The sequence below is a fragment of the Schistocerca nitens genome, chromosome 1, assembly GCF_023898315.1.
Source record: "Schistocerca nitens isolate TAMUIC-IGC-003100 chromosome 1, iqSchNite1.1, whole genome shotgun sequence".
In the NCBI taxonomy this organism is placed as follows: Eukaryota; Metazoa; Arthropoda; class Insecta; order Orthoptera; family Acrididae; genus Schistocerca; species Schistocerca nitens.
Window position 1 is genome coordinate 141076723 of NC_064614.1, and position 27961 is coordinate 141104683.

General features: G+C 39.7%; 1 protein-coding gene across 1 annotated transcript in view; it reads left to right on the forward strand.

Annotated features, from left to right (window-relative positions):
* Positions 1-27961, forward strand: part of LOC126243384 (xaa-Pro aminopeptidase 1-like) — a 376629-nt gene that overhangs the window by 312888 nt on the left and 35780 nt on the right. Inside the window, exon 4 of the mRNA XM_049948160.1 lies at positions 20272-20371. Within this exon, the coding sequence (XP_049804117.1) occupies positions 20272-20371 (100 nt within the window). The remainder of the gene's footprint in view (positions 1-20271; positions 20372-27961) is intronic.

Genomic DNA, 27961 nt, shown 5'->3' on the forward strand with positions numbered 1-27961 from the left:
TGTATTAGAAAGTCGAATGAAGTGTAGGAATGAGCGATTCAATAGACTCCATAAAATTTAAGCTTCAGTTAAAGTGCCTATGCTAATAACAACAGACAACTACAGAAATATATGCTTCTCGTGCATGAGAGGTGTCTTAAAATCTCTTGCTTTCAGCGGAATAAGCTGCAAATATCGACATATTCGTAAGTATTTCTTCATGACTGAGTTGTAGCCCATGTAGTTGAATCAGAGTGATTCGGCTGTTTTGCTTGTATTTCACGATAATTCACGTCTCTTGGTAACTTAGTAACTCGTAGAACGCACAAATATAACAACTATTCCGTTAATTAATTAGAAAATAATTAGAAACAAACATTTTCACTGCGACTTGTGTGACTGACTGCTTTCTCACTGCTTGGAGCGTTAGTGTCGCGCCAGCTAACAAACGGGAACAACTTTCGCACCAGAGAGTTTCGTGACTTCATTTAGTAGACTGTGGAAGTACTTTGGCATTCTCGAAAGCCTCGATAGATGTCCCTGTTGTCAAGGTATCGTGTTTATTGCGGCAGGCATTCCAGCAGACGGATTATTTGTGTGTTCAATTTGTTCATTCACTGCAAATTTGGAAACTATCGCTGTCTTTTCGTTCTTTGGAGTGAGAAGCTGCCCCCTTCGTACTCATTACTTATGTAGCGGTATGTAGTACGGAAAGTACCTAAGTACAACAAGAAAAAATACCAACAGGAATATGGCTGTACCAGTACCAGAATATATTTCGTCTGCATATTTCCGATATTTGGGGACATTCTTCTTTGGCAAAGAAATCTCCTAAAATAACTAGCTAGCAAATCTTTTATGCTTTACAGGCGTTGGACAGTGAAACTAATCTCTTTTTAATTCTTTCTCACATGTGTCAGGCCTTTTCATTTTTCTTATTCTGCCCATGAGTACTGTTTTTCTTTTTTTACGAGGTAATCAGCATGTTTCGAATAGTCACTCGCATTTCCATGTTTCATGGTTAATTTGTAAATTATTGACAACGAGAAGTTCCAGAAGCTCTCAGAAACTTGTGAAGGTGTTTAATAAAATTTTTGTCGATGGCAGACACAAACCAAAACCACTCTGTTCCCAATACCACCTTATCATTAATTTCACAGTGTGTTACCCTTCATAGTACATTGACTTCGTACAAACTGGGACTTGTCCTGCGTCACACGTATCCTGAAATATTTGTACACCATTAATTCAGTATCTGTCATTTAATATCAATAGAGTGTACCTCTTCGACAGATCCCAATGCGCTGGTGGTTTGGGACAGCGTTCATCTATAGGATGTAAGTTACAATGTCGTTATAATCCAAAACACACCAAATACGAGCTTGACGAGATCCAGTATGGACTCAGCCGGGTGCTACAGCCAAAGTATTATCTTTCAAAGGCGCGCAACCATAGTACCTTTCTTGACGTATATTCAATTAAGGTACCTCAGGACACGTGGAACAGTGAGAGATTAATATCGATATTAGATATAATCGCGTACTAAATATCGATATCGAAGATTAATCAGACGACACAATATCGATAAGTCAATGTCGAATGCCAAGAATGTAGTCTGAAAATTCAGATTATAACTAATAATGGCACATGTTATTTAGAACTGTGGGGAGTGGGTTTTACGAATTAGTAAATAAAGATTTCGTTTTCCTCTGATTGTTTAATTGATGCGTGTTGTTCTTTGTTTGTTTGCTCTGGGATGTTTGAGTCCATTACTGTATTTTCTTCTTCTTCTGATTGCACATTATTTTGTTCCAGTATTTGTTGTACTTGTTGTTTGATGTTTTCTAATTCTGACTGGGGTATCCTGTTATTTTTTATTATTACACGGATCTGATCAGCTAGTCGTTGTTCTGTTAAAAATTTTAATTCTGGGTATCTGGTAATAAATGTTGTGTATACTTGTGATCTGTATCCAGTTGTGTTGGTTCCTAGGTTTGTTGCTTGGTAATAACAGAACATGAGGTGTCTGTTAACTTCATCTGACCATCTCATCCTCTGTCTTTGTTTTCCTTCTAGGGTGGTTGCAGGAAGCATATCCTGCAAAACACCTCTATTTGGATTTAAATCATTTTCCAGTTGGCTAGCAGTGTCGTTACCATTGTGGGCGGGCATAGGGTTCAAGCGACGTCCCCGACCATGACGGCGCTTGTCCGAAGCTTCTTTAGTTCTGTCCTGAACCAACTACTCACACTAAAAGGGGGGTTAGCCCTATTAGTGGTTTGTTCTTTTCGTCGCCTTTTACGACTGGCAGAACATACCGCAGGCCTATTCTTTTCCCGGGCCTCCACGGGATTTATTATTATTATTATTATTATTATTATTATTGTCATCATTATTATTATTATTATCATCATTATTATTGTACTTGTTTTATCAGATTAGATTTCTTTATGTTAAATTACGTTGTTAGTATTATGACCTTACTGCTGAAGCAGCACCACCTATCCCAGGATCTGAAGATTCCTTTTCACTATTGTCATCTTATTCAGTTTACTCACAACTTCAGCCTTAGCAACTGGGTTTAAGGAGTAGGAATCCAATAACGCTAACACCAAGGATTGACATGCTCTTCATTTTTTGAATACCCTCAGTCATTTCTCCAATAAGAACTTAAAAAGAATTTCATCAGTTATTTTTTATATAAATTAATTACTAATTTCAAGGAAAAAGACTTACATACATACCTTCTTTACGTTTCCTTGCTAAAGAACCATTAAGCTGCAATGGTCAACTTTATTCTGCATTTCTTTTTACCATGGGAATTATTATATTAGTAATAGAATGTTTCTCTCTAGAAATTTCACTGATTGCATACTCTAGAGATCTTAAACAATCTTTTGCATCTGGAGTTCTGCTGCTGTAGGGGATGAACCTTCAAGCAGATATGAAACCAATTATAGGAATACACTTAGCTTTATTGCTGAAGGAGTCTTAATTCAGCAAAAAAATAGCAACGAGACTCATGAATGCACTAGTCCTGGTGATACGACTCGTACCAGACTCAAGTTCTATCAGAAAATCTCAGAAGTAGTCCAAGTCCAGTGACTGACGTATACTAAGAACACAGTAATTGAAGTGACGTACGAACTTGAGGAAGCTGGCTCAAGGGCTAACACCAGACTGAGTCCAGATTCTCAGTGCTTTATGTAAATAGTTGCGTGGAGATGGCACTGTCGAAGGCTTCTCGAAGGCATTACCCTTTCCTTAGCCTTCCATTTAAAGCCAGTGCACACCATTCAATGTGATGGCAAGCACCAACAATGGAGGGTGGAGGCATGGATGCAGACATGTCTGAAGAGAGAGGAAATGGGGTGTGGGGTGGTGACCAATGGCAGATCCACATCCACACCACAGGATGCACTTTGTAAGTGATAGGGAGCATTAGCCTAAAAACCAGACACAAGAGTACATGGCCGTGCCCAACAACTATGAAGCTGCTGCTGAAGCATCTGCTACCAGTGATGGGCCCTTTGGAGTGTCTAGGAAGGTGCCTGGATGCAGCAGCACAAACCTCTTCAGCAGGGTTTGTGAACCAGCAGTGGTGTCAGAGGCTCCATATTGATGTCCATGGGTGACTCATCCTGGCGACGATACTGTGCTGGGCATGGGGAAGGTGAGGATGGCTGCTGCTGTGGAGTCCTGCAACGTTCAGTATCTATGAACAAACAGTCAACAGCAGGATCAAACTGCCAAGAGAAACACACTTGATTCTGATGCCACAGCCGGAGCGCAGACAAGCCCCACACATGGTAAAAGGATCTACCCAAAGTCCAGTTCCCAGTAATGACACTCACTGAACACCCAGAATAATATTTTGTCCTTAGACTTGAGCTTGGTGCACCGTGTCAGAATGTAGGAACTCCATGATGGGTGCATGAGATGCATTAGAGTGCAGTGGCAACATCCTTGAAGGATTTTGACTGGTGACCTGCCAGAGAACAGGTGGCAGAGAACAGTATGACAGAAACGTGATAAGGGCTTAAGAGAGCATAGTTTCACAGTTCTATATTGGATGGACTGTGCGTACCACTGAACAGCGCTGTGTAGAACAGGAGAGATGTTTTCGTCTATGGTACCCAGAGAAATCAGCAGTAGCAGAGCATGCATTGGGAAACAGTTATCGTATTGCATTTGATGACACATCTGTTATCACATGGACTAACAGTTTTTGGGATAGCATAATAAAAGAAGCGATCAAAATAAAAATTTGTGACAGCATGCTCAATAAAGATGGCGACCTGCAGCTAAGCACAGAATGGGACCAGGCCATCGGAAGGTTGAAGCAGGCACGCCGGCCGCATAATGCAAAAATTACCAAATATGGTGCCAGAGAGGGTGCCAGTGATGTCACAGAAGGCAGCGCGGCTATATAAAGATGGCGGCAGAAACCAGAAGACAGTCACCACTTGACAATGGCCGAGGAGTACTCGGCTGAAAGTTCATGGATTTTAAACCACTTGATGCAGCTGCAAGCCTGAGAAACTTTTATTAGGAGATATCACCATGAAACTATGCAGTCCTATATTACATACCTCTATGGGGAGGAAACATGGTGCAGCATAAAACGCCTGGGGAAGCTGCATATTAAGAAGGCTAATTTATTAAGGTCTCTAGCTGTTCTATTACGCTGCCATGAAGAAAAGACAATTCTACGTTTTTCCTATGTGAACCACCATATTAACACTGCTGCTGCCAAGAGAATATTTTGTCGTGTCAGCTTCGCCCTGTTGCGAGAGAGGATACATTGTACTAGAAAGCAGTTGGATACTAATGGACACAAGCTAATCGTCGTCCACTTGTGGTTGTCAGAGTCACTCTCGGATTTGGATTGGGAATGGATTGATGCAGCCACAGTAGCACAACAAAAGTCATCACAGAGGACAACCATGGAAAGGCAGAAAGGGAAATTCAGCTGGCTTCCACAGCAACAGCGAGGAGCTGAGCGGAAAACAACAGAACACATCGTTATCAACAAGACGACAAGAAACATTGACATGGGTGCCATGTCAGCTCTCAAGAAGGGACTTAATTATGCACCATTGCTGCAGAGTATTCCTTTTGCTGACACAATAAGTGGTGTGGAACAAGGAGTTTACAAGATGTCCAGTGAAACTGTATAGGAAATTCGCCGAGAAACGAGATGCATTCTTTCTAAATCCAAGCCACCGACTTCGTACATGACAAGAGTTGAGTGTAATGGTCTTAGTGAACTCCACAATGATCCACACCTCATAGTCCTGCCAGCTGAAAAGGGCAATGCAGCCGTCATTATGGAATGAGCCAACTATAACATGAAGATTCGGTTGATGCTGGAGGAGGAGACATATCAAAAACTGTCAAAGGACCCAGCTTCAAGAATAATAAGGAAGATATTGGAGCTTCTCAAGACGTCTTCGCTGGAAGAGAATCTCATGAAAAATCTCCTCCCTCGGGCACCTTGACCACCTACATTGTATTGCCTTCCAAAGGTTTACAAGAAGAACACTCCTCTATGCCCCAATGTGAGCACCACTGCATTGCAGACTTACAGACTCGCGAAACATCTGGCCAACCTCCTTACCCTGCTCATTGGTCACTGTGTGCACCACATCAAGAATACAGCCAACTTCATCAGCAGAATTAAATGCTTGCATCTTGGAGAAGTGGATATTCTGGCTAGCTTTGATGTAGTGTCATTGTTCACATGCGTTCCAATTAAAGACTGTATAGATCTGCTCTCCCAGTTATTTGATGACAGTGTTGTGGATTTATTCAAGCATACACTGACATCATCGTATTTCTTGTATGCTGGAGAATATTTCAACCAGACGGGTGGCGCTGCAATGTAAAGCCCATTTGCTCCAATTATAGCCTATCTGTTCATGGAGTACTTTGAAAACATTGCCCTAGACATGGCTCCTGAAAAGCCTAGTTGCTTTTATCGTTACATCGACGATACATTCGTTGTCTGATCTCATGGATATGAAAAGCTGGGAGAATTCTTGAAACTCATCAACAACATCCATGACAACATCAAATTCATGATGGAGATAGAGACAGATGGTGACTTGCCATTCCTTGATGTCCTCGTCTGCCGCAAAGCAAATGGGTGTCTCAGCCACAGCGTTTACTGGAAATCCATCCACACAGACCGATATCTGCACACTAACAGCTATCACCATCTGTCGCAGAAATGTTCTGTTCTGAGCACCTTAGTGCATTGAGTCGAAACAGTATCAGATTCTGAAAACTTGCTGAAGGAACTGAGCCACTTACAGAAAGTGTTCAAGGAAAATGGCTACAACAACCGTCAGATTTTGCAAGCTATCTTTCCGAAAATGCATAAGCAGAAAGACTCCGAGGAGGACTCAAAGAAGTTTGCATTCTTGCCTTTCTGTGGCTCAATAACAGGAAAGATAAGCTGGCTCCTAAAGAGGTATAAAATCGATTCAGTCTTCAGGGCTTCAGCAAAAATTCGACAACTCTTGAGGCCTGTGAAAGACGATGTAGGCCTCAGAACACCAGGAGTATATAAAATACCATATGGGCATGGACAGTTCTATATTGGACAGACTGTGCATACCATTGAACAGCACTGTGTAAAACACGATATATGTTTCCGTCTACAGTACCCAGAGAAATCAGTGGTAGCAGAGCATGCATTAGAATGGTCATCATATTGCCTTTGACGAGACATCTAGTACACAGGCCAATGATGGAAAAACTTTTTTGCTGAAAATACCTCATTCTTATGTTTTTTAGGGTGGGAAATCCAAATATGATACTTAAAATACTGTATCACTCACCATTTCTTCACATTTTACAGTTAAGTTTATTAAATTAAGTTATTTTTAAAGAATTTAACAGCTTTTATATAAAACTGAAACTTCCTGGCAGATTAAAACTGTGTGCCCGACCGAGACTCGAACTCGGGACCTTTGCCTTTCGCGGGCAAGTGCTGTACCATCTGAGCACGACTCACGCCCGGTACTCACAGCTTTACTTCTGCCAGTATCTCGTCTCCTACCTTCCAAACTTTACAGAAGCTCTCCTGCGAACCTTGCAGAACTAGCACTCCTGAAAGAAAGGATATAGCGGAGACATGGCTTAGCCACAGCCTGGGGGATGTTTCCAGAATGAGACTCTCACTCTGCAGCGGAGTGTGCGCTGATATGAAACTTCCTGGCAGATTAAAACTGTGTGCCTGACCGAGACTCGAACTCGGGACCTTTGCCTTTCACGGGCAAGTGCTCTACCATCTGAGCTACCGAAGCACGACTCACGCCCGGTACTCACAGCTTTACTTCTGCCAGTATCTCGGTCGGGCACACAGTTTTAATCTGCCAGGAAGTTTCATATCAGCGCACACTCCGCTGCAGAGTGAGAATCTCATTCTGGAAACATCCCCCAGGCTGTGGCTAAGCCATGTCTCCGCTATATCCTTTCTTTCAGGAGTGCTAGTTCTGCAAGGTTCGCAGGAGAGCTTCTGTAAAGTTTGGAAGGTAGGAGACGAGATACTGGCAGAAGTAAAGCTGTGAGTACCGGGCGTGAGTCGTGCTCAGATGGTAGAGCACTTGCCCGCGAAAGGCAAAGGTCCCGAGTTCGAGTCTCGGTTGGGCACACAGTTTTAATCTGCCAGGAAGTTTCATATCAGCACACACTCCGCTGCAGAGTGAGAATTTCATTCTGGAAGCTTTTATATAGTTAAAATAATTGAAAAAGGAGGTGTAATGAATGTAGATGACGTTGGTAGCGCTGCTGAAACACATTTGCTGGCAAAAAAAACACCAAAGAAACATTATAGACTTTGTGAAAAAGTTCTAAACTTGGTCATTAATATAAATCCTGGGCACCGCATAAGGTATGTTATGTGTGTGTTGAAGATCTGATAAAATTGTCCAAAAAGGGACTGCTGTCCTAAGGGGCCCAGGTTCGATTCCCGGCTGGGTCGGGGATTTTCTCCGCTCAGGGACTGGGTGTTGTGTTGTCTTCATCATCATTTCAGTAAGGGGCCTCCCGGCCAATGATGCCAAATGCTCATTTCCATTCCAATGATTGCTACTTTTGCAGTGTTGATATTACAGGTCAAAATTCGAAAAACAAGAAGGTAATAAGTTACCCTAATCTTCTGTCCGCCATCCAGACAAGGAGAGTGTTCCCACCAGGACATTAAATTGATGGAAAAACACTGCCAAGGCCACTGGAATGCCAACATGATGGGGGACTACTGTTGGTCACTTCACCGAGAAGTTCAGAAAGCGACTCATCATAGAAAATGCTACACAAGAAGCTCCAAAGAAGAAACAGAAAGAAAATACAAACTATATTGTAACAAATAAGCTTATTTGTTACAATATAATCTGACATGGTCACTGAACCTTAGCAGCTATGTTCAAAAATACAAAATTCCAGCTGACAAGTGAAACCCCTATTAACACATATCATTGTTTTAAGTAGCTTACTGTAAATACAAATCATGCTTACATTGTAACAAAGCATTTCATTAATTTTCCCATTTACCGTACAGCAAAGGATTTTTATACTGTATAGAAAAAGGCATATTGCTCAAAAAACTGAGTGATACAAAAAAAAATGAAGGCTAGATTTGGATTCACCTCATAAAAATCTATAAACATCAGCTATGAAAGTAAAAAAAAAATTTTTTTCATTGGCCTGTGTTATCATACAGACTAACAGTTTTTGGGATAGCACAATACAAGAAGTGATCAAAATAAAAATTTGTGACAACACGCTCAATAAAGACGGCGGCCTGCAGCTAAGCACAGTGTGGGATCCAGCCATCAAAAGGTTTAAGCGGGCACAGCGGCCACACAATGCAAACATTACCATATATGGTGTCAGAGCGGGTGCCAGTGACATCACGGAAGGCAGTGCAGCTATGTAAGGATGGCAACAGCAACCAGAAGACAGTCACCACTTGACGATGGCCAAGGAGTACTCGGCTGAAAGCTCGTGGATTTTAAACCATTTGACGCGGCTGGAAGCCAGAGAAACTTTTATCAGTGATAAGGGCTTGTTCCTGGGAGTGGCAAGAATGCAGTTTGTCCATGACTCTTAAAGGTTCTTACAAAAAGTGCAACCTTCCCATTAGATTGTGGATGGAAGAGAGCAGTAGTAACATACTGAATACCATTACCTTGAAAGTCTGCTGAAATAAACTGAGGACAATTGTCTGATACTATGACCTGTTGCCACTGAAGTAACTGCTGAAATTTGACAATCGATCATATTGTTCTTGCATTCCAGCCATACTAGGGAACAATTCGAAGTAATATCTTCCATTCAATTGATCTTGCATTATCAAAATAGTAAAATACTCTGTTTGTTCTTCTACAGCTGTTTCCTGATAGAGCCTTTCTGGCAATCAAGGTAAAGCATCTGCAACTATGTTCTCCTGTCCACTAGTATATACAGTCTTAAAGCTATACTCCTGTAAAGTGAATATCCGTCTTACAAGTCCTGAATGTAACAACTTACAAGTTTGGAAAAATGTTAAAGCTTGGTGATCACGAATACAATTGCTTGTGATCCATACAGATGATAGTTAAATTTGTGGAAAGCCCAAACCACAGCCAGTGCTTCTTGCTCTGTACTGATAAAAGATCACTCACATGGATACAAGGTCCTCCTGGTGAATGCTACAGGGTAAAATGTCAGTATGCCACCAATTATCCTCGTTTGAAACAGACATGCACTCAGTCCAGCCGAGGATACATCCATCATCAAACTCCAGATGAATAATAAACTCAAATTCTTTAATGCTCTCTTTGTATCATTGAACACTTCTTGACACTCATTGGTCCACTGCCATGATACATTTTTGCGCAGCACGTTCAACAATGCTTCAGCATTCAACTGATCCAGCAGAAAAATTAAGTGAGACCAAGACACTCTTGAGTTCACTTGTAGTCCTTGACGCTTGTACATATCTGTTCTAAATGCGGTAAAATGAGAAATGCAATTTTTACAAGTTCACGGTTACTCTGGCCTCCTTAAAAGCTTCCAGCACACAAGCTAGTAACCTTATAAGTTTTTGCCAGGTTGATTTAGCTATCAACAAATCATCCACAAATAAAGTCAGCTGATTTTGCAAGTCAGGTCTTATAATTAGTCCTCCTATCTTCATACATCTTCTGTTCCAGGACAACTTCCCATTTGTGTTCTCCCTCCTCCACATCTGATCTTACAGTCTCTATCCAGCATTTTTTTGGTCTTCCCTAAGATCTTCTTCCTATGAGGTTCAGGCTGAAATACTTTTTGGCAGGTCTTTCGCTCTTCATTCTCGTTATGTGCCCATATCACTGAAGCCAGTTTTTTTTTATGACACAGGTAACAGGAACCTCAACGCCAGCTACTTTTCTATTCACCTTATTCCTGATTTTGTCCTCCTCCCTTGTTTGGATCATAGTTGTAATGAATCTCATTTCTGTTGCCTGAATTCTGCTGAGGCAGGCTTGGTACAAAATATGTGTGACATGGGGTCACTTTTGCTTTTCGTGGCTTTTTATTGTTCCAGAGAAGATGTCTGATTTGACTGTAAAAGCTGGATGCTTTCTGTGCCCTGCTGAGTACTTCCTGCTTAATGGTGTTGTCTTTCGAGATCATATTTTCTAGATACTTGAAACAGGACACAGAGTCTGCTTTGACTCCTATAAATACATTTAAGGTTGTTCCTTGACTGTTGATGGTCATTTCTACTGCCTTTGTTTTACTTATTTTTAGTCCACAATTTTTGAATGTGTTATTCCAACCATCAAGTTTCTTCAGTGTTTTCTATGTTTTCTATCTGGGGCCTGTTTCTGATGTCTACATTCTCAGTCCTTCTTTCTATGGAGTTCTCCTGTTGTCTCCATTGCATGATCACAGGCTAAACTGAGTTTGCACCCAGTGTCATCAGGTTATTCATCACCTTTATAATATTGTGTTTACATACATAGATGGTACTTTTGTTATTTTGTCTCTTTGCAGTGAGAATTTGCACAGCTTTTTAGGATATATCAATTCACTCCGTCTGAGCATTTGTTTCACCACAGAGGTGAGAAAGGATGGGTAGCTTCCCTTGCTTGATGGGCTGCTAAGGAGGAAGGACGACAGTGTGTTGTGACATGCCACTTTTAGGAAATCAACTAAAAGTAATTTGTATCTTCAGGCTATTAGTTGGCAGCATCTTGTTCAGCATGAATGGATATTTCATACCTTGGTTCATGGGGCCTCTGTCATGTCAAAAGTTTGCCAGTGTGATGTTCACCTGCTTTATTTCTTCGTTGATAATCCTTGGTGTCAACGTACTGCACCGTTATACTGGCTGAAAAATGGGGGGGGGGGGGGGGGGGGAGTTCAACACTGACTACTGTAAATGATGTAGCCAGCAGTTGCAGAGTTGCATTTCACAGTTCTTTACTTTCACTGTTCACCCCCCCCCCCCCCCATATTACACAGTTATATGGCCAGTTCACTATTGGTAAATGTTAAGCCTCATTAATAGGTTGTGGACAAACCTTCAGCATATTGCTACAATAGTTTGCTGTTGAACATCTAACAATTCACAGTTCTTGCAGAAGAATAAGGTATGTCCGTATGTGTGACACTATCTCTCAAATAAATTGAACAGACACTGTCCTTGTTTTAACACATGGCCTATTTGTGTTATACTAATTCCACTTGAAACAGTACATAATGTCCCTCTGAAAATCGGCCATGGACTGACTGACTCAGGACAAAAAATTGGGCCATTATAGATCCTCACAATAATAGGTACTGAAATTATACATTGTTTGATCTTTAATTTACAGAAATTACAATTGAAACATAACTCATTCAATTAACTGAATGCATTGAAAAATTCCTCTTTTCAACAGTTCCTTCTATCTCAAAGGTTAGGTCAAATTATTTGTTTAAATAATGAAATTAACAGATATAGTAATACAAACAATTCTTTTGACAAACTTGGTAATTACTTTGGAATTAATTAAAGGCTGTCTTTGCTAATATGTTTTTGGATAGAGCCAAATAAATACTTTAAGAATCCTAGCAGTTTTTCTTCCACATGTTTATAATTAATACAGAATTTATATTTGTTTATAAGTCAACAATAGAATTTGAGTCATGAAACAATTACTGATTTCATCCCATAACAAAAGATATTAACTAGGAATAGTCAAAACAATTTAGGAAATTAATTACATACACAGAATTAGACCTGGTGTGATATTCTTTAAGACTGAGGGCCAAAATGAATTTAAGGAGGCAGATGGCAAAACATGAGAGGAAGTAAAAAATCCCAGCTTGCTTCATCACAGGTTGAGTTAGCCCACCTTCAAGTTACCTTTCATCGGAAAATATATAGTGAGAGACAGATCATATGCATGTTGCACCATCCACCAACCATGAATCAGGTGAGTGATGAGAATAATGTGGTGGCATCTAAGTTTACAACTTTTTCTCCTTGTGCAGGTAGTATTTCCAAGAGGACTGATAGTATACTGAGTGAAAATGATGTGACCTGTGGTTTTTGAACACTATCTAAGACACAGTCCTTTCAGGGTCTTTAAAGAATGATCTTGGATTGCATAAGGAAGGTGTTTACCATACATTGCGCATTTCTGGCATGTCGCACATTGGTCAGCCCATAAAGACTGTGGAAGGTTGGTGCTTAAAGCATAAGCATCACATAAAGTTACGACACCTACCAGCAACTCTGTGACTGAAGATCACTGCATTGGTACCTGTCATCCAATGGGATATAACAACACAGAGATTCTGGTGTGCACTTTCAGTTACTGGGATAGTACAGTTAAGGAAGCTGTTGTGATTAAACTAGCAAGTGACATAAATACAAATGGAGGTTTCTGCTTATCAGAATCCTGCACTCTCCATGGTCAAATAACTGAGAAACAGAGTTAGTGTTACTTGATCATTCATTGTTAATTAATATTTCACTATCAATAAAGTTTGATATTAGTGACCTTTGGTCATATGATGGTGATAGGTGTATACCGTATATGTTATTTTTCTGCACATGCCATCTTTTGGTTCCTGGCCGATGTAGCCCCATACACCAAGAGTTTCAGGTGGCAAGCACAGCCATCTCTCATTTCATGTGGACCTGTGGAAACATCGGCAGTAGGTGAAGATATTACCTGGCAGTTGCTCGTCCTGTTCCAGTGGAAGTCTCTCAGCCCACAGGATCTGGCCATTAACATAGGGTGGATTTACTGGTAATTGGGAGCTCCAACGTGAGGCACATAATGGCGCCCCTTAGAGATATGGTTGCCAAGGAGGGGAAGAAATCCAGTGAGCACTCTGTGTGCACACTGGGAGTAGTCATTCCAGATATGGAACAAGTCCTTTTGGATGCATAGAGTACAGCCAACTGCAGGTGGTGGCTCATGCCAGTATTAAAGATGCGTGTCACTATGGATCAGGAGAGATTCTCTGTGGTTTGAGGCAGCTAGGTGACATTGTAAAGACAGTTAGTCTTATTTGCAATATGAAGGCAGAGCTCACCATATGTACTATCGACAACAGGGCTAGTTGCGAACCTTTGGTACAGAGCCAAACAGAGGGTCTGAATCAAAGGCTCAGATGGTTCTGCAACCATGCAGATTCCTCAACTTGTGCCATCGGGTGGTGGAATTTCAAGTTTTTCTTAACAGGTCAGGTATCCACTACATGTGGGAGGTGGCTACACAGATGGTGGGAGCTGATTGGAATGGACTGGGCTTTTTTTTTTTTTTTTAGGTTAGATGATCTTGGGAAAGTGAAGAAAGGGCTTCAGTTTCAAAGGCTGCAGGACAGACACAGGAAGAGGGTAGCCACAGCAACAATCAATACTGCAGTTGTAAGTTGTCATAGCTGTTTTGGGAAAGAACTAGAGCTCCAGCTTTAAGCTGAATAGGGTAGGAAGAACTGTGCAGAAGGAGCATAGGCTCTGACAAGGATGTTTTGGAGATTGGAAGGGTGATGAAAAGCTGTTCTAGGTCTGGTGGGTGAAATCTCAGACAGAGTGGATCACATTTCAGGGCATAATTTTCAGTAGTCATAGCCTTGTTGAAGTAGCTGATTTACACATTCAACACCAAGATAATACAGAGTGTTATGCAAACACCATTTGGCATTTTACATCGGCATGACTATCATAAAGTTATCAGTTAGGTAGAATGGGTGGAGGCAGATGGCTAAACAACATGACATTTGTGACCTCAGTGCCTGTTTCACCTCACATGCCATTTAGCTTCTTTGCTCAGACAGCAGTTTCTCAGATCTTTGCAGGAGGGAACTGGTGCTACAACATATCCTTGGTTCTCGCCACCCACCTGGCCTTAATTTGTGTTGATTTCTTTGATCGAAGCATTCCTTCGTTGTTACTATTCCTTTCTCCACTCCCTTATAGTTTCACACATCTTTCATTTTCAGAGCTGTCTATTATTCACTATCTCCCTACCGCCTCTATTTTGCTTTTTCCTCTTATTAAATTGTGTGTCATGTTTTAGCAGTAATCTCTGTCTTGCATATTATCCTATCTTTCATGTTTAAGTTCTCAGGTTTCCAAATCTCATCCAGTGAAGTCCCAAACAACCAGTCTTTCCTTCCCATCCCATCTGGTACGTCTCCCCTGACCTGGGGTTCTGGGTGACTTTTCCAAATTCTACTCATTTCCCTACACCTCATCAGTCATTTTCCTTCGCTGCTCCTCCTTCCCCATCAGCTCTTCTGCCAGAAAGAGGAGCACTGGCTCCAAAAGCTTGCAAACTCTGATACCCATTATATGTGTGTGCTTGGCGAGTAGATTTTTATCTATCTAATTACTTATATTTCTTTACTTTTGGCACATTTGTGTTTTCTAGTGATGGATACAGTGCTCTTTGGCTTCCTCTATTAGCTCCTTGTAATGTTTCTGTTTCTCCCACCTTTGTATAGTTATCATTTCCTTCCTTATTCTGGCTCAAGTTTAAAAGAATAGTTGACCATGCACTGAATAGATATATACCTAGTAGAACAGCTGGTACTGGGAGGGAATCTCCACAGTATACAGTCATTGTAAAGAAAGTTGTAAAGAAACAAAGATTACTGCATAATAGGTGTAAAACAAATTGTAGAGCTATAGATAGAGAGACGCTGAATGAGAGATGCTGAATGAAACACACCTGGCTGTCAAGAGCGCAATGTGTGGCGCATTCAATGACTACTGCAGCAGAATATTGTCAAGAACCCAAAGGAATTCTGGACATATGTAAAGGCTGTTAGTGGTGCCATATTTAGTATCCAGTCCCTCGCAAATGAGACAGAAACTGAAATTTAGGGTAGCAAAGCAAAATGTGAAATGCTTACTCATTTTCAAATGTTCCTTTACAAAGAAAAGTCCAGGTGAATTGTCCCAATTTAATCCTCATACCACTAAAAAGATGCGCAATAAAAGTATTAGCACAGCTGAAATCATTAAAATTGAATAAAGCTCCACGGCCCCAATGAATCCCGGTCAGATTCCATTCTGAATTCACAGCTGAGTTAGCCCCTTTTCGAACCACAATCTATTATAGATCCCTTGAGCAAAAAACCATGCCCAGCTCTTGGAAGAAGGCACAGGTCACACCTGTCTACAAGAAGGGTAGCAGAAGTCTACCACTAGCGGGCTCCAAATTGTAACATGTAACATGACAGTGTGTAACGTAACTATGGCAAAGCATGAGAAACAGTGTGATGTAATCGAGTTTTGAACTCAAAGAATTCATCCACACATGGAGCACTCTCTTTTTCAGCATGACAGTGCCAGACCACTCATGGACACTGCCACAAGTGCAACAATCCAGTGCCTTGGGTTCACTGCCATTGATCATCCTCCATACAGTCCCAACTTGGCACCATCTGATTTTCATCTGTTTCCAAAACTTAAAGAACACCTTTGAGGATTTCACTTTGATAATGATGAAGCAATAGAAGCAGAGGTGGTGGTATGGCTCCATCAATGAAGTCAAACATTCTACTGTGACGGTATCAGCTAATTGGTCTCCTGTTGGGAGCAATGTGTTTGTCACTAGGGGAGTATGCTGAGAAACTGTTATGGTGACATGAAGAATGAAGATGTAGAATGTTAAGAAATTTTGTTTTATTTAAAAAGCTTTAAGAGTTTTCACATAAAAAATTGGGAGGCTTACTTTTCAGCAAATCCTCGTACATTAGTTGACATATATTACAGTATCTTAGGAGAAAGCCAGCTACTTCTAAGAAAGGCACTTTAGTGATGTCAGAAGAAACTGTGAGCAGTCTATATCTATGCTCCATAAGCCACCGTACAGTGTGTGGCGGAGGGTACTCTGTGTGCCAGTATCACTTCCCCCTTTATCCGTTCCAGACACAAAAGATTTGCAAGACGAAAGATTGCTAGTAAGCCTTTGTGCAAACTCAAATCTCTCTAATTTTATCTTCATGGTATTTGTGCAAGATATAAGTATGAGGAAGCAATGTACTGCCTGACTCTTCTGGATCATAAAGTTTCAGAAGTTTAACAATAAACCACACTGTGCCATAGAGCACACCTCTTGCAGCATCTGCCACTGGGATTGGCTGAGCATCTCAGTGCCGCTTTCACACTTACTACATGAAACTGTCTACATACTGGAAAAGTTAAAACCATCTTCAAATAAAATTAATATTTATCAGAATTAACAACTTCAAACCCAAATTATTTGAGAAATTATAGGAGTTGCTAATAAAGTAGTCTCTTAGCTTGTTTCTGAATAGCTAGAGATTCACAGTTTCCTATCTAACTTTTATTATAATACGCAAATTCTTGGGCATCTGAGCAGGTAATGTACTGAGGTGGCATCAGCACAAGACTAAATTAACAAAAATGCTCCATTTAGCTTGCTTTGTACTTACAAATCTCTCTCAACCTGCAGATAACATACTTTTCCATAATTTCACTCAGCTCCATTCTATTGATTAATCTTTTGGGGACCAGGCAGTTAAGAATAAAAGACTATTTCTTCTATAGAAATAAGAATATTTGGTAAAATTGATAAGCAAACATCTCACAGAAGCATCTTCATGGAGCTATGAATTCTTACACTTATGTGCCATTTCACTAATTCCATAACGGTATTTGTTGTTTGCATTTACTCTCTAATAGTATTCATCATTAATAACAAGACCAAACATGGGATAAACAGTGCAGTCTACAACTATAATACTAAAAACAAAAATAAATGCCATATAAACTTTGCATTGCTCTCTAGATATTGATGTAAAATTTATATGGAAACTATTTTTACTTGTTATATTATAGCTGTGCAAAGTAAGTCAAATGAAGCTGTTTGGTTAATTATCAGACTATTATCAGGATGTCCAAGGATTTCACACATGAATTTTCATTTTCTGTTTACTCAGTGACCTCTATTTCTGACACCAGTAAGTTTCATAACAAACAACTTTCAGTTACACTAGAGTTGGTTATCTATCTTAAATAAAAATGCATAATCCTTTGTGATAAATGTATCAAAGTTTTTGGTTTATAGCTGATTATCAAAAATGGACCATTATTAATTACAAGAACCTGCAGACATGCATTTAAGTAGGATGCATCATGATGTATCAAGTGAAATTTGTGAATGGATTGAAGTTTTTTTTTTTTTTTTTTTTTTTTTTTTTTTTTTTTTTTTTTTTTTGTGGAGAGGATGCAGCGTGTTATCTCAAGTGGAGAATCATTCTCAGATGTAGAAGTAACTTTGGATGTGCCCCAGGGAAATGAGTTGAAGCCCTTGCTGTTTATGTTGTGTACTAATGACCTTGTTGATGATATTAACAGTAACCTCAGACATTTTGCAGATGATACAGTTATCTATAATGAAGTACTGTCTGGCAGAGGCTGCATAAATATTCAGTCAAAACTTGATAAGCTTTCAGAGTGGTGCAAAGATTGGCAACTTGCTTTAAATGTTCCACAATGTAAAATTGTGCACTTCACAAAACAAAACAAAAAATAGTATCATATAACTATAATGTCAATGAGTCACTGTTGGAATCGACCAACTCATACAAATACCTGGGTGTAACACTTTGTAGGGATCGTAAATGGATTGATCACATAGGCTCATTCATGGGTAAAGTGGGTGGCAGACTTTGGACTATTGGTAGAGTACTGGGGAAGTGCAATCAGTCTACAGAGAAGATTGCTAACAAATCACTCATGCAACTGATTCTAGAATATTGCTCAAGTGTGTGGGACCTGTACCAAACAGGACTAAGAGGGGTTGTGTATGTATACAGCGCAGGGCAGCATGAGTGGTCACAAGTTTGTTTGACCTGTGTGAGAGTGTCACTGAGACACTGAAAGAACTGAACAGGCAGACTCTTGAAGATAGACATAAACTATTCTGAGAAAGTCTACTAACAAAGTTTGAAGAACTGGCTTTAAATGGTGACCCTAGGAATATACTACAACCCCCTACTTATTGCTGACATCAGGATCATGAGGATAAGATTAGAATATTGCAGGATGCAGAGAGACACTCAAACAATCATTCTTCTTGCACACCATACATGAATGGAACAGGAAGAAACTCTAATAACTGGAACAATGGGACATACCCTCTGTCATGTGCACCACAGTGGTTTGCAGAGTATAGATATAAATGTAGATGTAGATGTCAAGCCCCAAAATCTATGGGAATGTAGGTACAAAGACAAGTTTCACAAAAAGTGCCATCCTAACTATAAGAAAATTATCACTGTAGATAGAAACTTAATGAGAAACAGAGTTGTTCAAGTCACAAGGTTATCAGCAAAGAATTATTCCCACAGTAGAATTTGAAGAAATTACACTGGGTCCTGTAGAACAAGATTCATCAATGAGAACTCATCACTTGTCCATGAAATCATTGTTGTGTGAAGCCTCAGCAGATACAGAGAGTGAACTGATTGGTATGCTCCCATCTAGAGTCTGCATGGTGCAGGTTTCAGCCCACCCAGCCATGCCTAGCAGCCTGGCTGCTTTACAGTCATAATTTTCCCCCATGTGTGTGACTTACATCAAGGCTGCGTATCTATTTCCCATGCTCATTCACACTTAGTCATTCACTATTTCAATGATTCATACTTCACATGCATGCCACATTCATTCACTCATCCACTCAGACAACAAAACAAATAAAAAGAATATTGGCCATTACAAATAACAATAGCGGTCTGAAATTGAAGTTATTACAAAATATTTTGATGTTTTGACCAAAATGTTGTTCATTCCAATATTTAAAGGTAAGGCATTTAATTTAAATTCTTCACTGACTTCAACACAAAACATAGTAACATAACACCCCAGGTAGTTATTTCTCAAGGAAAGCCATAAATTGTGTATTTTAGGTAATTTTTTATACATAAAAAATTAGTATAGGGACAATCTGAAATTTATACTGTTGTTGACAATCATCATTACAAAAGTTTATACAAAGTTTCACAATAATTGTGTTATTAGCACTATCTTTAATAATTCATACCAATCCACGTAATATTCAGTTGCTGTCCTGTGCAAGTCCACAGCTTGAAAAGCTAGCTGGGTTATGTGTGAACATGTTATTCCTAGTGTGTGAAAGCATTTTCTGGGGTCAAGACTCTGCATGTGGCAAGAAAGCTCCTGTCAGATTCAATATGGGTAATGTGCATTGCTATGCCTCAACAGCAGGGTTAACCCATGGCCTGTATATGCCAGTGAGAGAAACAAGGGCTGGACAGGCTGAAACCTGTGCTGTACATGACTCTAATCCTAGCTCCTCATCTCATAATGCAGCTGGGAAGGTTTTGAATGGCCTATACAAAAAAGGAATGGTTAAAATCTAGGGTTTCAATTAGTATATGATGTGTTTCATTATAAATGTGCAGCTTTTGTAGGTTGCAATGACCAGAATCTTTGAAGACTATAAAGACAACAATTAGAGTTACATTAGCAGTAGTTCTTAGTGAACATTTTCCATTAGATATGTTTCATATTCAAAGTATTTCATTGAAAATCTTTGTCTGTCCTTATATATCTTGGAATATTTAAGATATGACTTACTCATCACTTGCCATAAAGGTGGTTTTCTGTTTTGTTTTTGACAATACTTAGATTAATTGTTGACTGATCTTCCTGGGCTCAGAATAAAAAGAACAATCTAATTTAAACACTAATTTGTAAGTACCTACCCAACTTCTTTCTAAGAAACTGATGTCTAATGATAGCTTTGTTCTAATGCTTTACAGGGGTGGCTGTCAGACGTCCTCCATGTGCCTGCTGCTCGTGTGGGTGCTGACCCACACTTACTGCCTCACACCGATTGGCATGCATTATCGGTTGACCTTGGTAATACTGCCAAAGTAGGCAACATCAGTGAATGAACAATGTTCTTTACTTTATAAGTTGGTTTTCTCTGCATGTATTACCCCAAGCACTTCTCAGTTTGTCTGATGCATCTAAAAAGAAGTGCTTCCATCTGTTTATCTCTTAATCTTCTGTATTTTAGAGTCCACATAAATTTGCACATGTAAAAAACAGTAATTCTATGATACATTGTATTGACCTTCAGAAAGCATAAGTATCACCGATAAACAAATTATAGGAGAATGTGCTGTACCTTCAGTTTTTACAGACAATTAGTGGATGGGGTTATTGAGATGTGAGACATTGCTTTAAATTTGTCATTTATTATCATTAAAACAGTGGCAGATCAGAAACTGGCCATGTAGTCTGTTTACGAAAAAACATTTGAAGAAACAGTTCTGTGAAAAAATGGAAATTTCATGTGAAGGTTTCCTTTGGATGATTTTTTTAAGATTTTTGTAAAGGACTAACTCAAGAACAACACCCTGAATTGTCATCTTTTAGTAAGCAACCACATCCAGACCTTTTGCCATGGTTGTTCTTCCACCTATACTGAATTTCATCAAGTCGACCCAAATCAGTTGTTGGTCTGAAAAACATTGGTGCTGTGCAAAACATGATGCAGGCTGAATGGCAGGTGGCTCATTGAAAAAGAGAGTACATTCAGTTCTGTGTGGACAGTTACCTGTGGAAAAGGTCTGTTCCTGATGGATTTTGCACAACTTGACTCAAGCTCGGAAACAGGCTCCTGTTAATTAGTGTAAGTAAATGTTCAGAAAATTTGATCGAGGAAATGGAAATTCTGTATACAACATCATAGGAGGAAGTAAAACTTGGATATTTGGATATATTCATATGAGCCATAAACTAATCAGCAGTCAACTGTCTGGACGTCCAAGATGAATCGAAACCCGGGCGCTGATAACCTCGCTGTTGTGCGCCCTAAAACACTAATAATCATCATCATCATCATGAATCAAAACCAACAAAACTGGTCAGTTTGTGAAGCATTTCCAAGGAAATGATCACTTGTTCCTTTGGTTACACTGGGCATGTTGCAACCATTGCTTTAGAGGATCAAAGAATAGTAATGCTGAAAAGGCTACCACATTTTGCTTGCCACAATTCACTGATGCAATCAGGAAAATAAATTAAAAACATTGCAACATTCTTAATTGTGACAATGTTGGCTACACACAACACATTGGGAAGTTGACTGACAGAGAAAAGTCCAAGTAATGTCATGCATCTGATTTATCACCTAACTACTTTTTTTGTTCTTGCCACCTCAGGAAGGTTTTGAATTAGTTCAAATTCATGCAAAAGTAAATAAATATTGTTGGAAACAGTGGGACTATTTGTACCAATTTTTCCCTTTCATTGTTTTTGTAAAAACTTAAGAAGAGGTACTTGTAGCTTTCAAATCTGCTAGTTCCTTAACCAAGGATGAAAGAAGGATAGGTTTAGGAAGGTTGGAAAGGAGAAAAATTTATAAAGACCCAACATCAAGTTGATTCTCAATTGTATGTTATTCTGAGTCCTGAGACTGGTTTGATGCAGCTCTCCATGCTACTCTATCCTGTGCAAGCTTCATCATCTCCCAGTACCTACTGCAGCCTACATCCTTCTGAATCTGCTTAGTGTATTCATCTCTTGCTCTCCCTCTACAATTTTTACCCTCCATTCTGCCCTCCAATACTACATTGGTGATCCCTCGATGTCTCAGAACATGTCCTACCAACCAATCCCTTCTTCTACTCAAGTTGTACTACAAGCTCCTCTTCTCCCCAATTCTATTCAATACCTCCTCATTAGTTATGTGATCTACCCATCTAATCTTCAGCATTCTTCTGTAGCACCACATTTGCATTCTTCTGTAGCACCACATTTCGAAAACTTCTATTCTCTTCTTGTCCAAACTATTTATCGTCCACGTTTCACTTCCATACATGGCTACACTCCATACAAATACTTTCAGAAAAGACTTCCTGACATTTAAATCTATACTCGATGTTAACAAATTTTTCTTCTTCAGAAACGCTTTCCTTGTCATTGCCAGTCTACATTTTATATCCTCTCTACTTCGACCATCGTCAGTTATTTTGCTCCCCAAATAGCAAAACTCCTTTACTACTTTATGTGTCTCATTTGCTAATCTAATTCCCTCAGCATCACCTGACTTAATTCAACTACATTCCATTATCCTCGTTTTGCTTTTGTTGATGTTCATCTTATACTCTCCTTTCAAGACACTGTCCATTCTGTTCAGCTGCTCTTCCAAGTCCTTTGCTGTCTCTGATAGAATTACAATGTCATTGGTGAACCTCAAAGTTTTTATTTCTTCTCCATGGATTTTAATACCTACTCCGAACTTTTCTTTTGTTTCGTTTACTGCTTGCTCAATATACCGATTGAATAACATCGGGGAGAGGCTACAGCCCTGTCTCACTCCCTTCCCAACCACTGCTTCCCTTTCATGTCCCTCGACTCTTATAACTGCCATCTGGTTTCTGTACAAATTGTAAATAGCCTTTCGCTCCCTGCCACCTTCAGAATTTGAAAGAGAGTATTCCAATCAACATTGTCAAAAGCGTTCTCTAAGTCTACAAATGCTAGAAACATAGGTTTGCCTTTCCTTAATCTTTCTTCTAAGATAAGTCGTAGGGTCAGTATTGCCTCACGTGTTCCAACATTTCTACGGAATCCAAACTGATCTTCCCTGAGGCCGGCTTAATTAAATGATCATTAACAACAAAATGCAACTACTTCCACTTGTTCATGTGCCATGAATGAATGAATGAATGATGTTCCTGTCATTAACTCCAGATATTTTTCTCATTTCCAGACCTGACACCCATTTGTAAATGTTCCTGACACACTTGTGTTCACTTTATTCATTTTATGCAGGGTGTACATAAAGTCTGGGGAAACTTTCAATTATTTATTGCACAAGAACCAAACATTGTACAGATATCATACATGTGTCACTTTGAAGAGAAACCATGAAAATTTTTTTCACATTTTTCACTTATACCGCCACAGAGTAGTTTGGTAATTTGCCGATAGTCACCGCTAGTCACAAACATGGCGAGTTCAGGTGCAGAGTGAGCTTTCTGTGTGTTGGAGTTCGACAAAAACAAGTGTGTTACAGCTGTTCAACGGATCTTTAGAACCAAGTACAGTAAGAAGCCACCAACAAGGAAGGCCATTTACCACTGGCACAACGAATTCGTTGCAATGGGTTGCTTGTGCCCAGCAAAGAGAAGAGAATGTCCCAGTGTGAGTGAAGTGAATGTGGAGCACCAAGAGCACTGTCACTGGATATTCCTACTTGGACATGTTGCAGCAATGGCTGATACCTCAAATGCAATCGGACTCTCCATTCACCTTTCAGCAGAATGGGGCTCCATTCCATTTTCATTGTGAAGTTCATGGGTACCTGAACACGGAGCTGCCACATCGATGGATTGGTCCTGTTACAGAAGGAGACAGCTGTTTCATGAAATGGCCTACCTAATCACCATATCTCACTCCGTGTGACTTTTTTCTGTGGGGCACATTAAAGATCTGGTGTGTGTATGCCTCTACCACATGATGTAGCACAGCTCCGGGAGAGGATACGGGAAGCATCTGCCACAGTCAAAAATGCCATACTGGGACAGGTATGGCAAGTATTTGATTACCGTATTGACATCTGCCAGATGTCTGAGGGAATTTTGTCTATTCCATAGGGTCTTTCAGTGCTCTATCAAATGTTTCTTGCAGTATAATATTTCCCACCTCATCTTCATCTACTTCCTCTTCCCTTCCAAGTTCATTTCTGTCATATAGTCTCTATATACAAGGGGCGTTCAATAAGTGCTGCAACACATTTTTTCTCCGACAGCAGGTTGGTTTTGTTCAGGATTCCAGTACACTCTATTATCCCCCACTCTTAGGGCCACAAAGCCCTATTTTTCACCGTAATCTCTGTTCAATGTAATAGACTTACGTCACCTTACTGGGAGGGCTTGTATTCCCACTTGGTACCACTCTACTGGTTGATGTTGGAGCCAATGTCTTGCTGAATCAGTAGCTTCCCCATCACCCATGTACTGCTTCCCATGGAGTGCATCCTTCATTGGGCCAAACAGATGGAAGTCAGAAGGTGCGAGGTCTGGGGGGTAGGGAGACCAGACAAGTTTGCGTAACCTTGTTGCGATGATGATAGGTGCCTCACCCAATGACTCACCATGGTTTTGTCACCGCCAGGTTTCTGAAGACATTCTATAAGCACCTATGAATATCTGTGAATATCTGTGAGGCTCTGGCTTTCCATCAAAGGAAACTCAGTGACAGCTCTCTGCTTGTAATACACCTCTGTTACAGACACCATTTTGAAGGCTGTGTGTAGCACCACCACCAGAACTTCATGAAACTGTAGGGGCTGGAGAAGAAATATCCCATGATGTCCTGCAACAAATTCCACATTTTTTAAACCAAATTTGACCAGAAAAAAAAAGTGTTGCGTTACTTACTGAACTCACGTCATACATTCCTTCCACCTTTCAGCTTTTCCTTCTCTGTTTAGTACCAGTTTTCCATCTCAGCTCTTGATATTCATACAGTTACTTCTGTTGTCTCCAAAGGCCTCTTTAATTTTCCTGTAGATGATATCTATCTTTCCCCTGGTTAAAATCAAACAATGGAAAATCCAGGATGGAATATGACAACATTATGAAAAGAATAGTTGCTACTCACTTTGTAGCAATGATGTTGAGTTGCAAATAGATGCAACAAAAAGACTGTCACAAAGTAGGCTTTCAGCCAACAAGGCCTTCATCAGAAATAGACACACACATTCGTACAACTGCAACTCACACACACATAACAGCAGTCTCTAGCTGCTGAGGTCAGTTATGAAGACCTAGTTATGTATGCTTCTATACCCCTGCATTTGTCCTCTAACAATTCCTGTTTGTCATCTTGTACTTTCTGTCACTATCATTTTTTAGATATGTATATTCCCTTACGCCTGCTTCATTTGCAGTATTTTTATATTTTCTCGTTTCATCAATTAAATTCAGGGTCTCCTGTGATATCTAAGAATTTCTGCTAGGCCTTATCTTTTTATCTATTTAATCCTCTGCTGCCTTCACTATTTCATGTCTCAAAGCTACCAATTTGTCTTCTACTGTATTCATTTCACCTATTTCAGTCAATTGTTGCTTAATGGTCCATCTGTAACTCTCAAAAACCTCTGGTTCTTTCAACTTATCCTGGTACCATCTCCTTAACTTCCTACCTTTTTGAAGTTTTTTTTAAGTAAAAGATCTACAGTTTATAACCAATAGTCGGAGTCCACAACTACCCCTGGAAATTTCTTTCAGTTTAACATCGGGTATTAGAATTATACCTGATTTTATAAGTCAAATGTGGTCGCCACCTTTTTCTGGAGTTCTACAAAGTGTTCTTCTTCAGAGGCTTAATAATGTACTAAAAATTATACTAAATGCTTTCTCTTACTTTGAACAATTAGTACATGAGCCCACATGAATTGTAACTGGTTGCGAAAACACACTTGACGTCTTAGATACAAATAAACCTGATCTAATAGAGAGCGTCATGACGGAGACAGGGGTTAGTGAACACGAGGTCATTGTAGCAAGGCTCAAAACCATATCAACCAAAACCACTAAAAATAAATGCAAAATATATCTATTTAAAACAGCAGACAAAAATTCGCTTAATGCCTTCCTAAGAGAGAGTCCCCATTCCTTCCAAGCTAATTATGTAAATGTAAACCAGATATGGCTTGAATTCAAAGATACAGTATCGACAGCAGTAGATAGATTCATAACGCATAAGTTAATAAAAGATGGGACTGATCCACCATGGTACACGAAACACGTCAGAACACTGTTGCAGAAGCAACAAAAAGAGCATGCCAAATTCAGAAGAATGCAAAATTCCCAAGACTGGCTAAGTTTCACGGAAGCTCAAAATTCAGTGCGGATGTCAATGCAAAATGCTTTTAATAGTTTCCACAATGAAACATTGTCTCAAAATATGGTAGAAAACCCAAAAAGATTCTGGTCGTATGTAAAGTACACCAGTGGCAAAAAACAGTCAATACTGTCACTGCACGATAGCGATGGAAATGTTATCGATGATGGTGCCACTAAAGCGGAGTTACTAAATACACTTCTCTGTAATTCCTTCATGAAAGAAGATGATGTAAATATTCCAGAATTCAAAACCAGAACAGCTGTTAGCACGAGGGACATAAAAGTAGATATCTTAGGTGTTGTGAAACAACTCAAATGACTTAAGAAAGGCAATTCTTCCAGTCCAGATGGTATACGAGTCAGGTTCCTTTCAGAGTATGCAGACACAATAGCACCTTTCTTAGCAATCATATATAACCGCTCACTTGATGAAAGGTCTGTCCCTAAAGACTGGAAAGTAGCACAGGTCATACCAATATTCAAGAAGGGAAATAGGAGTAACCCATTGAATTACAGATCCATATCACTGACCTCAATTTGCAGTAGGATTTTATAGCATATACTGTACTCGAACATTATGAATCACCTTGAAGAAAATGACTTATTGATACATAACTAACAAGCATTCAGAAAATATTGTTCTTGTGCAACACAGATAGTCCTTTATTCCCATGAAGTAATAAGTGCTGTCGACAAGGGATCTCAGATCGATTCCATATTCATAGATTTCCAGAAGGCTTTTGATACCGTTCCTCACAAGCGACTATTAATCAAATTGCATGCATATGGAGTATCGTCTCAGTTGTGTGACTGGATTCATGATTTCCTCTAAGAGAGGTCACATTTTGTAGTGATAGATGGTAAATTATTGAGTAGAACAGAAGTGATATCTGGCATTCCGCAAGGTAGTGTCATAGGCCCTCTGCTCTTCCTGATTTATGGAAATGATCTAGGTGATAATCTGAGCGGCCCCCTTAGAATGTTTGCAGATGATGCTGTAATTTACCATCTAGTAAAATCATCAGATGATCAATTCCAATTAAAAATGATCTAGAGAGAATTTCTGTATGGTGTGAAAAGTGGCAATTAGCACTAAACAAAGAAAAGTGCGAGGTCATCCACATGGGTACTAAAAGAAATCCAATAAATTTTGGGTATATGATAAATCACACAAATCTAAGGGCTGTCAATTTGACTAAATACCTAGGAATTACAATTACAAGCAACTTAAATTGGAAGGACCATATAGATAATATTGAGGGGAAGGCTTTACTGGCAGAACACTTAGAAGATGCGACAAACCCACTAAAGAGACAGCCTACATTACACTTCCTGTCCTCTGCTGGCATATTACTGCATGGTATGGGATCCTTACCAGGTAGGATTGACGGAGAACATCAAAAAAGTGCAAAGAAGGGCAGCTCGTTTTGTGTTATTGCGCAACAGGGGTGAGAGTGTCACTGATATGATACGCGAGTTGGGGTGGCAGTCACTGAAACAATGGCGGTTTTCTTTGTGGTGAGATCTATTTATGAAATTTCAATCACCGACTTTCTCTTCCGAATGCATAAGTATTTTGTTGACA